The sequence below is a fragment of the Falco peregrinus genome, chromosome 2 (assembly GCF_023634155.1).
Source record: "Falco peregrinus isolate bFalPer1 chromosome 2, bFalPer1.pri, whole genome shotgun sequence".
NCBI classification, from domain to species: Eukaryota; Metazoa; Chordata; class Aves; order Falconiformes; family Falconidae; genus Falco; species Falco peregrinus.
Window position 1 is genome coordinate 4,354,447 of NC_073722.1, and position 12,655 is coordinate 4,367,101.

The following is a 12,655-nucleotide window of genomic DNA, read 5'->3' on the forward strand; positions in this document are numbered from 1 at the left end:
TGACCTTCAGAAAATCTGGGAGGTAACAGCACTCTGCTGGATTTAAGTCCCTCTTTGTATTTAAAAACAAATTAATAACAAAGCAACGAACACCCAGTCAGTAATATAGAAGGTTATATAGAAAAAAGTGGTAGAGCTCCCTGTGGTTAATACATTTGCTTTACTAGGTTGCACTGTTATGCAGGGTGTCACTTAGTAAGACAACAATTATTTTGTTGGACTAGTCCCCTGCTGAAGAATTTAACTTGTTTACAAGGTGATGGGAGAAGTTCAAGACCCAGTGCTATAAAATGTTTTTTTCTTATTCCTCTACTAGAATACAAAAATCTCTGCACTCAGGAGAAGTGCTCAGAACAGCTTCTACAGAGAGGCAAGTGCAAGTGGTGCCTGCATAAACCTGCATCTGAACAGGGCAATGGGAAATTGTCTCTGGGTGAACACAGGTGGGTAATGTCAAAGCTTCAAAAGCCAAGCAGAGGGTGGCAACAAACTGTGGTAACCAGAAATAGGCAGGGTGGCTGTCCCAGTCCGACAGGCACTAATGCAGCATCAGAAGAGACCAGAGAAGCTCCAGGGTCCCACTGAAAACCGGTGCCTAAAGAGTACCACTTTCATGGGAACAAACTGACTGCAATGCTGCAGTCTGGTCCAGAGAACATGCAGGCTGGTAGTTTTGCATTGGTTTTCCAGAAGCCTTTGGGTCAGGCATGTGTTGAGTCACCTAGTTTCTATCTGTGTTTATGACTCCTCTCTAGAGTTTTTCCTGCCCAAATACTAGCATATGCCAGTGAGACAGCTTCTGAATCCAAGACTTTAATAAAATATCCAAGAAGTAATTGAATTACTTTTCTGTCAGGTGATGAATCAGTGCTTTTTCACTCTTGGGTTTGTCTCTTGCTTGCATTCTTTTCAAACTGATGGGTGGGAACCATATATTTCCAGTGCTAAACCACTATTTTGAAAGCTTATTTAATATAGGCAGAGCTCCATTGCACATATGGAAGTAAATTCATGACAAGAGGTTGTTTACAAAGGGTGGAGTAGCCTATTTTCAGGCCTCCCAACTTTTCTAAGGTTTTTAAGATCTCTGCCTGTTATACATGCTATATATATTCATCTATAAAATATATTCACTATATTGCCCAGCTGTATAAGCAAGAATTTTGAGAGGCAACTTAGTACTGGGCTGTTCAGCAAATGCTCTGTGGAGTTACAGCAGCTGCAGGGATTTAGTTCCCTTGGTATGCTGCTTCGGTTTTTAGGACTGCCTATCAAATATGTTCGTTGTCCCTTTTGCAAGCATGCCTGCGGTGCTTTGTTTAGTTTTGTGTATGGCAAGTAATTCTTCTAGACAAGAATTTAGAGTTTAAAACTAATATCCTGATAAATAATAGCCATGCAACATGCAAAACAGTGCCTACTTGCTGTAGCCAAGGGCTTTCTCTTCTTTCTCAATGGATTTTTCCTTGAACGGTACCTACCTGACATGCAGAATCTGCTTGTTGTTTGTGTTACTGTGGCAGCCAGGAGCTTCACCAGAGCCCAAGGCTGGCTGGTGCTTGGTGCCATCTTCACAATCTTGTGAGGTGTTACACGAGCATAAAGCAGAAACACAGGCTCTGTCGAGGAACGGGAAGAGACACAGAGACATGTGAATTAGTCTTTAAAAACATAATCTGTAATGGCTTTTACTGCTGGTGGGATCTGCGTTGCCTACTTGCTTCTTGCTCTCTATTTTTTTCAACTCCCAAAGCAGAAGGATAGGCTGTCTTTCTAACTCACAGTCCAGCTGGCCCCCATATATCAGTACGTTACTTAAATACCAGGGTACTAATGATATGTGACACCAGTGGAAAACAAGAAAGCTGAGGCCAACATTTTTGGCACATCTTTCACTCCTATATCCTTTGGAAGAGCAGCCAGTGAAAGAACTGAGTTGCTGTAACTCCACTTCTCCAAGGTTTTGAATTCTATTATATGGAGAGGTTTAATAAATACTTGACTGTGGGAAAATCGGTGCAGGATTCACGGCTTGCCTGCCTCTCCAGTTAGTTTTGTACACCGAGGAGTTACAAGCTGAGCTTCCATCCGTTTTAACTAATCAGCTTTGAGCCAGTGATAATAGGAGAGGAAAAGCGTGCATCACAGCAAAGGCTGTGTCCTACAGCCTGTGCTCCTTTTGGTACACTGGTATATTTTCAGGTAGTCTTGGGTACCCAGATTTAAACCCTTCTGCATCAATTGTCTTTCGTGCAGAGGAAACACAAATGCAATCAAGTCTGGCATGAAAACAAAACAGGGCAGCTTTTCTTCTCATAACAGAGACAGGTTTTTCTTAAAAGTCATGCAAGTTAAAATAAATACCACAGCGCATAAACCAGCACACAGAAAAATGAATCAGTGAGCTACAGCATGTGTGCAGCAGCAGTACTGCATTCCTGTCATCACGCATTCCCAGAGCACAACAGTGAGAGAAATATGATCCGAAACTGGTTTAAGAGGTGCTGTAATTAAGTCAGGGTTACTACCATAGTATAACACAACTTGATAGCGTTCTGGAGTTAGAGTTAGACTGAAGACTTGCTTGTGATAAGCTCTGAAACACTTTCCTTTTTTTTTATATTTGGAGTTTTTTTCACTTACACCTTTGCCCTTGGGATTTTTTCTTTCTCATTTTGGTGGAGTTTCCCAAATGGTCTCTCCAAGGAGAGAGGGTTGTCGGAGAAAGCCCAACTTTCCCCTTGCCGTCTCTTCCTTCCTTTGGAAGGCCACCCATGCCTGCCTTTGCCGGATCCATCAAGACAGGCTGCTTTATTTTGTGACCTGGACCACAATCATAGATTACAAGTACTTGGCTTCTCTTGCATATTTGAGTAACAACAAGTACTAGCGAGAGACAACAAATCAATAGTGTGTGTCCGAAGTCTAAGGTGAAAGAGGATGTGCTGCATCATGAGTTTTCTGGTTTGTTCTCACCAGTATATTGATTACAAATACCTGGGAGGGAAAACTGCTGCTTCCTCCAGCCAAGGACAGTTGCAGCCTTTTGCCAGACCTCCTTAACCTGTAAGGGATTGCACAAAACCATCTCTATTAGAGTCTGAGTTCTGCAGACTTGTTAATACAGACACACAAGAATCCACACATGAAAGTGGTGAGTTTATGCAGTGGGCAATTTTCTCCCCTTGTGGATTTATTAGTATTAGAAATGCAGGTAAAGTGTTTTCAAAGGAAGGCTATTATGCAGGGCTGTAGATCTAACAAAACCATCTATTGCCAAGGCCTGTGATGTTATACCAGAGTTTGGTGGTTTTCCCCAAATTCTTAGTTATATTTTTTCCACCCCTTCCTACACTCAACTTTCTTACCCCTCCTTTGCTTTACTGCTTTTCAACTACTTGTACTACAGGCTTTCTCCCCTATATTTTCTATTTATTCGTTTTTGTTCTTCCTCTCCCACTTTCATAGGCCCTCCATTTCCTTCCCGGCATCTTGCAGCATCCTATCTCCACCTTTTAAAAAGTTACAGAATTTGATGGTTTTGTTTTCATAGGCCACAAAATGCCCTTGTTGACAAATGACAAAATGCTCCTTATTTTACCTGGCTGCCGGAAACTGTGACCTTTGTAAGGACAAAGTCTCCCCTGTGTCCCACTAATACCAACACTATTTGTAGTCTTCGTTTCTTAAGCTGGGGACCTGGAAAGGACCCTTACCATAGACCTGCAGAGAGTAATGCCACAAGGCTTTGTGCTGTTCTTCTGGTGGTGCTGGGTGCTTGTCAGACACCAGCTCAGCTGACAGTAATAAAGTGAAGCCCTTTTAATTTCCTCCCTGCAAGGCAGCCAGTTAGCAATGTGCAACAGGCAAGGTAGTGCCAGTGCAGGAGAGAACCCAGGCTTTGAATGCATAGTTTGAGAGACAATGATTTTAGACGTGTAGCTTGTCTAAGCGAAGAGGGGGATTGCTTTCCTCCTTGTGTGTCCTATTATTTTCCCCTTTTTATTTTAGTATTTGACTTACATGCTTATTTTGTTTGTAAACCTCATGCAGGCCAGTCAAGCGGAGGCGGTAACACCAGACCACTAGGCTACTGTAGCCTGCTGCTCTCCCCTATGGAAACTTGTTTGTCGGGGGGAGGAAAAAAGAAGTAGCCCCAACTGAAACCTGAAATACCACATTACATGAGAGCAATTACCATATATGCACACGTGCATAAGCACACACACATGCAGAGAAAAAAAAAAATATATATATACATATACAATTCACCATATTGTACTCTGCTATGTAATTATTATTTCCCAATTGAGGAAAAATAAGTCTATGAAATGGAAGCTGGGACCCTTGACTTTTAACATTGTATTTGTTTTGATTTCCTATACTCTTCCGGGCCAGTTATGTACTTTTTGCCATTTTCCATCTATAAAATGGGAACAGACCTGCTTAGCAACTAATAAGTGAGTGTGTATGAAGATCAAATGCAATAGATACCCTTAGTAATATTTGTTCTCTCACTTTTTGATAGATAACACAGAAGGTTTTCAGAAGCTAAGATTTTTAATTGCTTCTCCAAAAGCCTTCAGGCTCCCTATGAATTTGGACTGAAGCAGGGTTGTGACTGAAAGCTTGAACACATAAGAATCCTTTGTAATGTCTTAGAGGTACCTAAGCTGCTTTTTTGAAATGCATATTGTTAAATCAGCGCCTTTGAAATGGCTACTATTATGTTGCCAATTCCTTATAAGAAATTTTTAGGTTAAGATGGAGGCAGGATGCCTATTTTTGGTTTAGTTCAGGCTTTTTTCTCAAACATCTCTATGGTATATCCATCCAAGCCTCATGTCTCCCTCTAGTAGTTCCAGAAAGAGATGGTACCTGTTGAACTTTAAATACCAAATGATAAAAATAAATGCCTTATCCGATTCTCAGCAAAAAAGCTTCTGAAATCAATGCTTTCCTTTAGTAAAACAAACAAACAAAAGCTGGGGGTGAATAAATAAAAGGTAAAAGGTATTGAAACCATCTCCCTTTCCTCTTCATCATCAATAGCAAGTGATTAGAGTCCCATCAATTCCATTCCTGCTTGGAAGAAGTATTTTTCCTTATTCCTGGCAAGCTCTGTCTGACTGTTTGCATATTTCTTTTTGCAGTTAGGCAAAACTTTACCAGTGTGTAACAGGTAAGCGAAAATATTTGTAAATTAAAACAGAACTTCCTAGTGGTTTCAGCCAAAGAAAATTGGTCCTCCCCACTCCTGTTGGAATTGTCAGATTAAACAGCATATTTTTATTTATTTCAGACTGTGCTTATAAGGGTATTGTACTGTTATTCACTAAGCAGGACAGCCATTTGTAGCTGGAAACTCTTCTTTCCCCACCCTGCTCTAACATAGCCGTATGAATCCAGACATTTGTTTTCTTTTATTAAAAATAATAATAATAAAAAAAAAATTTAAAATGTCTAGGAATAAAATGTTGTGAATTTGTTGGGTTTTTTTAAACCCTCAAATTGTAGCTTTCAGTTCACATGAAGAAAATTATTTTATTTCAGTTTGGCCACCGAAGCAAAAACATCAATTACACTCACTGTTCTAGCTCTTTTTCCAAAGAAAACAACTAAAACTTAAACTTGGTTTTTAATTATATATTTGATTCACCCCAGTAACAACACTCGACTTCAAACAATGCAAGAGCAGGAGTAAACTTGCTCTGAATTCCTCACTTCAAAGAGAAGAACTCTTTCAGATACTATGTCAGAAAACTTTAAGCTGAAACCGAACAAGAGAACTGTGGGGAGACTGAATACAAGGAATTCTAGCTGACCTCAGTACTGAGAGGAGGCCTCCAAAGTTGCTTTTAAATGAATCTCCCCACATTTAAATACCAAATGATAAAAATTGGTATTTTTCCAATTTTTTGGAAAAATATATATACACACTATATATTAATATATTATATATAATATATAATAGTAAATATATTCCCCACATTTGGGAAGGGAAAGTTGACCTTAGTAGATGAATTGCTTATTCCTCTCATTCCCCCCTCCCCCCATTTTAATATGAAAATAACTTTTCATAGTTGTAGGAGCAAATTATTATTTGCTTAAAATTATCACACAATGAAAATGCTTCCTATTATTTGTGCCCAAAAGTACGACCCAGTCTGATTCCTACAGGCGAATAAGTAGAAGCTACCATGTGTTAGTTGTATGTACTGTATTACTTTCATGACAATTCCTGCAAGTGTAGAAATCAAATCAATTAAAACTACTTGAAAGACTTCTGTGCACCCTCACTGATTCATTAGTGCACAGCAAATTGCTCAGAAAGAATTGGGATATGTGTGCTTTATCTGACAGCTGCAGAGCTGTCCCCTAGTTTCTGATTTGATACTTGGTAGAATAGCTCTGAAAGTAGACTCAGATATTTTTAGTTGGAAACAATTATGCAGAAAGCCAGCGTAAGGATCACTGTGGTCTTGTTTGTTGTCCCCCCCGTCCCCCCCTCGCTTTGTTCTGTCTTTCTACTGCTTGACCTCATTTTTCCTCCTCATTGCTTATTCCTATTTGTCTCTTGTCTCATGTCTTTTTTAATGGAACAGATTGATATCTAGGGCTGTGTCTAGACTAGGAGAAAGGTTGAGCTTAGTTCAGCCGTAGGTTGAAGTTATCTGGCCAGCTGTATTCAACCACTTCTTGAAAGCTGGAAATGCACAGCGATTGTTCATTCAGCTTTCAGAGAGTAGAATGAGAGCTTACGCTCCTGGGTAGAATTTTATTTGCTTTTACATCTGATAAAAAGGGTAGGATTTTCACATTTGACTTAGCTAGGTAGCGCTAACCAATCTATCTCAACCTCAGCCTTTGATGAGAAAAGCTGAACGATTCTAGAAGTTCTCCTTACGGTTTTTCTGGTCTGAGGGTGAAAACATGCTCTATTATAAGCCTGGCGTAGGTTGAGGAGTAAATTTCTAGATGAGTAAGTTGCATGATGGAAAATATATTTTTATCAGAGGAGCTCTAGGCTATTTTTTTTGCTCATGTTACTTTTTCATGTTGCTACCAGTATACAAAGTATCAATGGAAACATGTCATTCCTGATGGCTTTTCATACAGTTGGAAGGAGATGAGACTGAATGAGAAAGGACCCCATAGCGCTTAATTTTCAGTGTTCTTACTGGGTTTCATTCACGTAATTTCTACTCATGTGGAAGGGATGGCTGGACATGAAACCCTGGACGATTCTTTGGTCAGTGTTCTGCCCACAGTAGTACGGCCGGGCGAGCTGAGGTGGGCACTGAAAGGATTAAGTGAGGGCTGTGCAGCAAGGCAGCAAAGGGGTAATGTCTCGAGGTCTGCAGGCTTTGATGCTCAGTTCGTTCATGGATAGTCATTCTTCTACTGCTTCACCACTACTGAAAATCTGCAATTACTGACAAAATTAAAGTCCTCCAATTTTCCATGCTCTTAGAAATGTGACACTGGTTAACACTGGCACCGTCAATGTCAAGCATGCTCAGAGCCGTCTCACGGAGGAAGAACCGTGTCCCTTTGCTCCGTTTTGGTTAACGGGAGCTGGTAAAACCCTGCTCGCCCGGTGGCCTGGCCTAGTTCAAGATGGCGCCTTGGGCGCAGGCACACACGCTGCCAGGCCGAGAGCGTGGGCGACCCCCTTCCCACCAGCAAGGCGGGCAGACTGGCCACCCTGGATAGCCTTGAGGGGCACAGCGGTTTTGTAACGTGGTGGTGCGGCTGACCAGGCCCTCCGGGGGAGGGCTGGGAAGCGGTGGAGGGGGGACAAGGCAGGCAACATCGCTGAGGGGGGAATGTGTGGGTGAGCCCTGCCGGCTCCACGCGGGGCTGCCCCGGGGACACAGATCTTTCCCGGCGCCTTCCCCTCCGCTGTATCCGTTCTCCCCGAGGTTGCCCGGGCCGGGAGCGATGCCAGAGGAGGGCAAGGCGCAGAGGCCAGGGGAGAGGGCCCTGCCCGCCATGCCCTTCCGCTGCTTCCCGCCGCTCGGGGCGCGCGCGCCGCCGCCCCCTCCCCATTGGCTGCCGCGGGCGGCGCCCGGAGCCCGGCGGTGCGGGGTGCCCGGCGCTGCGCTCCGCCCGCCTCCCCCGGCCCCGCAGGAGCCACCGCCGGGACGGACGGACGGGAAGGAGGCGGAGCGGGAGCGGGTGCGGGAGGAGGCCGGCCCCCCCGCGGTGCACGGGGCTTTGGGCGCGGGTGCCTGCCAGCCGGCCCGAGCCCCGGCCGGCGCCGCACGGGGGAGCGCGGGGCTCGGCGGGACCCGCAGGCCGCGCCGGGACTAGCATGAGCCCGGGCGGCGGCGCGGCGGCCGGCGCTCCAGCAGCGGCGGGGCGGAGGGCGGGCGGTGCGTTTAGTGGCCTCCCCGGTGGCCTCGCCCCCCGCGCCGGCCGCCCCTAGCGCGGAGCCGGCGGCGGTCCAGCCCCGGGGACAGGCGGGCGGGGGTCGGGGTCGGCCATGGCGGGGCGTGACGCTGCCGGGGGCCGCGGGGCGCTGCCGGCCGCCCGGGCGCCGCGGGCCTGAGGGGGGCGGCGGCGGTGGCGGGGGGGGGGGGGGGGGGGGGCGTCGCGGTTGCTTCCGCCGGTCCCGCGGCCGGGAGAGGCGCCTGCGGGCCCTCCCTCCTGCTCCTCTCCGCCTCCTCGTCCTCCTCCTCCTCCTCCTCCTCCCGCCGCTCCTCCCGCCGCGCCGGGAGCTGCCGCCGCCTCCCCAGCGCCGGGCGCGCCGCGGTCGGGGTCGCAGCCGGCGGCCGCGGGGTTTTCCTCGTTTGTTTGGGCCTTTTGTGTGGCGGCTCACAGTTGGCTAAGCACGGCCGGGCTGAATCGGGCCGTTGTTCGGGACCCCCGAGCTCCCACGCTGCACATCTCTCATCCCCATCCCCCCCTCCACCCCCCTTCCCCCCCCCTCCTTGTGTGTTTTTTTGGTTTTTTTTTTTGCCCGAGAAGCCACATAACGTGCCTTTCCTCCACGCAAGTCTGGGAGCTGTAAGCCGGACCGATTGCAAATGAAGTGTAATGCATTGTGGGACGTGTGTAAAATTGGATCATTCGAGGGGAAAAAAAAAAAAAAAGGAAGGGACCTGCGGCTGGCGCCCTAGAAGAGGGAGCGGCGGGATGCGCGCAGGTTGCGCCCCGGCGGTACCCGCGCTAGGCTGATGCCCGGCAGCGCACACCCGGCGAGCCGCAAGGCCTGACCCATGCTGCGCTGGGAGGACTAGGCTCGGGCATCCTCAGGATGAAGAAGACGCGGAGTACGACCTTGCGGCGGGCCTGGCCTAGCTCCGACTTCTCCGACCGGGCCTCAGACCGCATGAGGTCCCGCAGCGAGAAGGACTACCGGCTGCACAAACACTTCCCACCAGCTTTTATTTCCCAGGCATCACGGGGATACATGACATCAGGTTTGTAACATAATTTGTCTATGCGAGAGAGCTTTATTGGGAGGCTGGTGCGGGATGTGCATCTGCCCGGGAAGGCTGTGGCGGTGGGTACGGAGGGGAGCCTGCGACTGGGAGCCTAAGTTGTTATGCATAATGCAAAAAAAAAAAAAAAAAAAAAAAAAGCATACATCCACCATTTTGTACCTCTGCAAGATTCACAGCGGGGCCTTCGCAATATGGTGTTTAAAATCTATTAGTTGAGTGAAATAAATGTATGAGAGAAACGGTTGCATCTGTCGTGGAAGGGCAGATAAAGATGACTGGGTGCACAGAGCATGGAGCCCTTTGCTCCTTTTGTGTGTAAAAGCATGTGTTGGATATTTACAGCTGCCCCACACGTTCCCCTTTAAATGTAGTTAACTAGTTAACTCATCGGGTTTTTGTGCTTTTCCATTTTGGAAAGGAAAGGGGTCACCTGTGATTGCAGATACTCTTGCCTTGTTACAGGCTCTCCAGGTTTCAGCTGCATGTTTCTGTAAAGGCAAAGAACACTTTGGTGAAAATGACTGTAAACACATTTGCATTTGAGGTGTAGGAGACCAGACCTGCGTATGTGGGGGAAACACACATGTGCATGTGTACTCGTTTGTTGATTGCTTTCAAGGGAGGCTGTAGGGAAATAACGGACACTGCACCAACATGTTTGTGCACGGGAAAGAGGGAGCGCAAACAAAACAAAAAACGGCACAGGGAAAGGCAGGCATCGGGAAGAGGCTTGGCCTTCAACAGAGTGCTGGTGTGATTTCGGAAAGCCTCAATGCTGTTTAATGGAAGCTGCTCCATCCTGGAATCATCTTAATGGCCTTGGAATTTAGACATTTCATAAACGCCCGAAAGAAGACTTGGAAAGATGCTGATGGGGAGGGGGCTGAGGGCAGAAAATCCTGGAAACCTCCTTTGTTGTTCTGCTGCCTGCTTATTGTGATGATTGGACATAACGTTTTGTTACTATGATGGCAAATTCCAGTTTATCATGAAGGCACGTTTTCCCTCTGAGGCTCATTTTAGGTTGAGTAGGCAGATACCTTTGTTTTCTCCCTTTTTTTCCTCCTTTAAAGGAGTTTATTATGCATTACTGAAAACATTTTCAGCCTGTGCCCTGTCCCCCCCGTTTCTGCTGCAAAGGTTGAGCCAAAGATTGTTGTTGTCAGTTATATGCACACTTTCCTATCTCTGACTCTAATAAACACATCTCTTTAGTCAGGATTGGTTTCTCATGTTTTAAAAATGTCTTGTGACTGTTCTTTCTTTAATGCCCGAGCACAAGGGAAATAATACGCATTTTATTGAAAAATCCACCTGTGTAAGAATATTGTGCTATTTTGGCAATAGCTGCTCTGATTTTTCCCTTTCCTGGGAAGCCGCATACCGAGAGGAAATGACAAGGATAATTTATACTTGAACAGCTGAAGAAGAGGAGAATGGTGGTGGTGGTGGAGGGGCTGTTTTGTTTTGTTGCTGCTGCAGAACCTGAAAGCAGCTGGAAAGCCAAATCTGGCCATACCGTGAAGATCGTTGTTCTGCGTGAACATCCTGATATTCCCACTGTTAAGATATGCTGGGTCAGTTCTGTTGAAGTCTGTACTTCGAGGCCTTTCTTTCTTTCAGTGTGGAAGCGTGTATTTAAAAGAGAAGGAGCTCACATGAGCATTTTGTGCCAGGCAGTGTGGATTTTTGCTTGGTTTTAATTCTTCAGGGAAGCAGTCTGGCTCTGTAAAAGCTTTATCTTGGCAAGACTGGTACAATCCAACCAGACGGTCAGACACCAGCGATCTGCAGAATCAGATGTGTCACCCTCCATTTGTTGGCAGATACCTGTGTCCTTGGCTGGGGGTGGGGGGAGTGGGGGCGGGCATAAATTTGTAATCTGCTATAAATGTTCTAAAGTAATCTCCAGACCCCCTGAATCCCATGTTTATAAATATACAGTGCATGGATTTCAATTGCAACAACTGGAGAAGGAGGACAGATGTCATGTTTAGTTTGAGTAATTTGCTAAAGTTGTTGGGGGAAGAATACATTGAAAATTAAAATCGGCAATTGTTTGTTGTTGTTTTGTTTAAAAACAAAACAAACCCACCACCAACAACTTAGTAGGCTTTTAGCTGGCAATGCAGTTGTTCTTTCTTGATGGATAAGTTTCCACATTCATTTATTTTTAAAGGATCGTTGTCCGCTGCCTTTCCAAGTAGTAGTTTTGGGAGGAATGGCTACTGTATCGAAACACTTCTCACTATTTGAAGGAAAGTCTCTTCCTCGCAGAAAATCTATAGGAAGTCCTCTGGCATAAAAGTTGTGGGGATCAGGAATACAAATACATTCTTTGTCACCCAGAATGTTGCAGGGGAGAAAGGGTCCCGAACACATGGGCTTTTCAGAGGGCTGCATTCTGTTTATCCAACCATTTAACCTCATCACCATTACCATTGTTGTGGTTCTCTTTTAATTAAACGCTGCATTGTTTGGGATGGGGGTAGAGGGTGGGAAAGAAACCCTGGGTTTCTTTGCCTCAGTTACTCTGCTTAGGAAAATATGAAAACGCAGACAGTCGGATGGCCTTCAGTAAGATGTTAAAAAGCCTGAAATGTTTACGTTTGCCTGGATGGGGCATGGAGAATTGTGTATGTATTTTTTTCAGCACAGAGAAATACTGAGCAATGGTGTTGCAGTCAATGCCATGGTGGTTTTTTTGGGGGGGGAAATACAGTCTCTAAGCAGAACCATGTGTATAATGGAAGTGCGAACCTCATGCTAGAGTGGTGAAGCACTCCTGATTTTAAGCAGCCCTTTCAGTAAAACTGAGTAAGGACCAGTTTGGTACTTGCTTGATTAGAAGCAGCATTGGTGGCTGGCAGTGATGTTTTCAGTACTTGGGGAACAAACTGCCCATAATTACAGAAAATTGATGCAGATGCAGTTCATCTGAAATTTAAAGATTGTTTGACAGATGAAGGGAGATGGAAGTAAGAAGGAAAAAAAGCAGGGAATTTAGAAAATCACACATTTTTACTGCTGAATAATCTCTTGATACTTGCTATTAAATTGGCTGTACTCCAGGGTTTCTTTAGGCCTCCTAGCAACCACTAGGTTCAAAGGCCATGCGAGGAGTTCATTGTTCATGCGGAATATTAATTTCCCAGTGGAGGACTGACTTGGAGAAAAAACACTGAAAAAGAAAACTACAACAA

The 12,655-nt window shown here is 45.6% G+C and overlaps 1 protein-coding gene across 5 annotated transcripts in view; it reads left to right on the plus strand.

Annotated features, from left to right (window-relative positions):
* Nucleotides 1–12,655, plus strand: part of STOX2 (storkhead box 2) — a 149,190-nt gene that overhangs the window by 63,484 nt on the left and 73,051 nt on the right. Inside the window, exon 1 of one of the 5 annotated variants that reach the window (XM_005230829.4) lies at nucleotides 8,068–9,428. The exons of 3 other annotated variants lie outside the window; for them this stretch is intronic. In XM_005230829.4, the coding sequence (XP_005230886.3) occupies nucleotides 9,263–9,428 (166 nt within the window). In that variant the 5' untranslated portion in view covers nucleotides 8,068–9,262. Of the gene's footprint in view, nucleotides 1–8,067; nucleotides 9,429–12,655 lie in introns of those variants that run through there. One more of the 5 variants, XM_055795832.1, reaches the window with a different exon arrangement.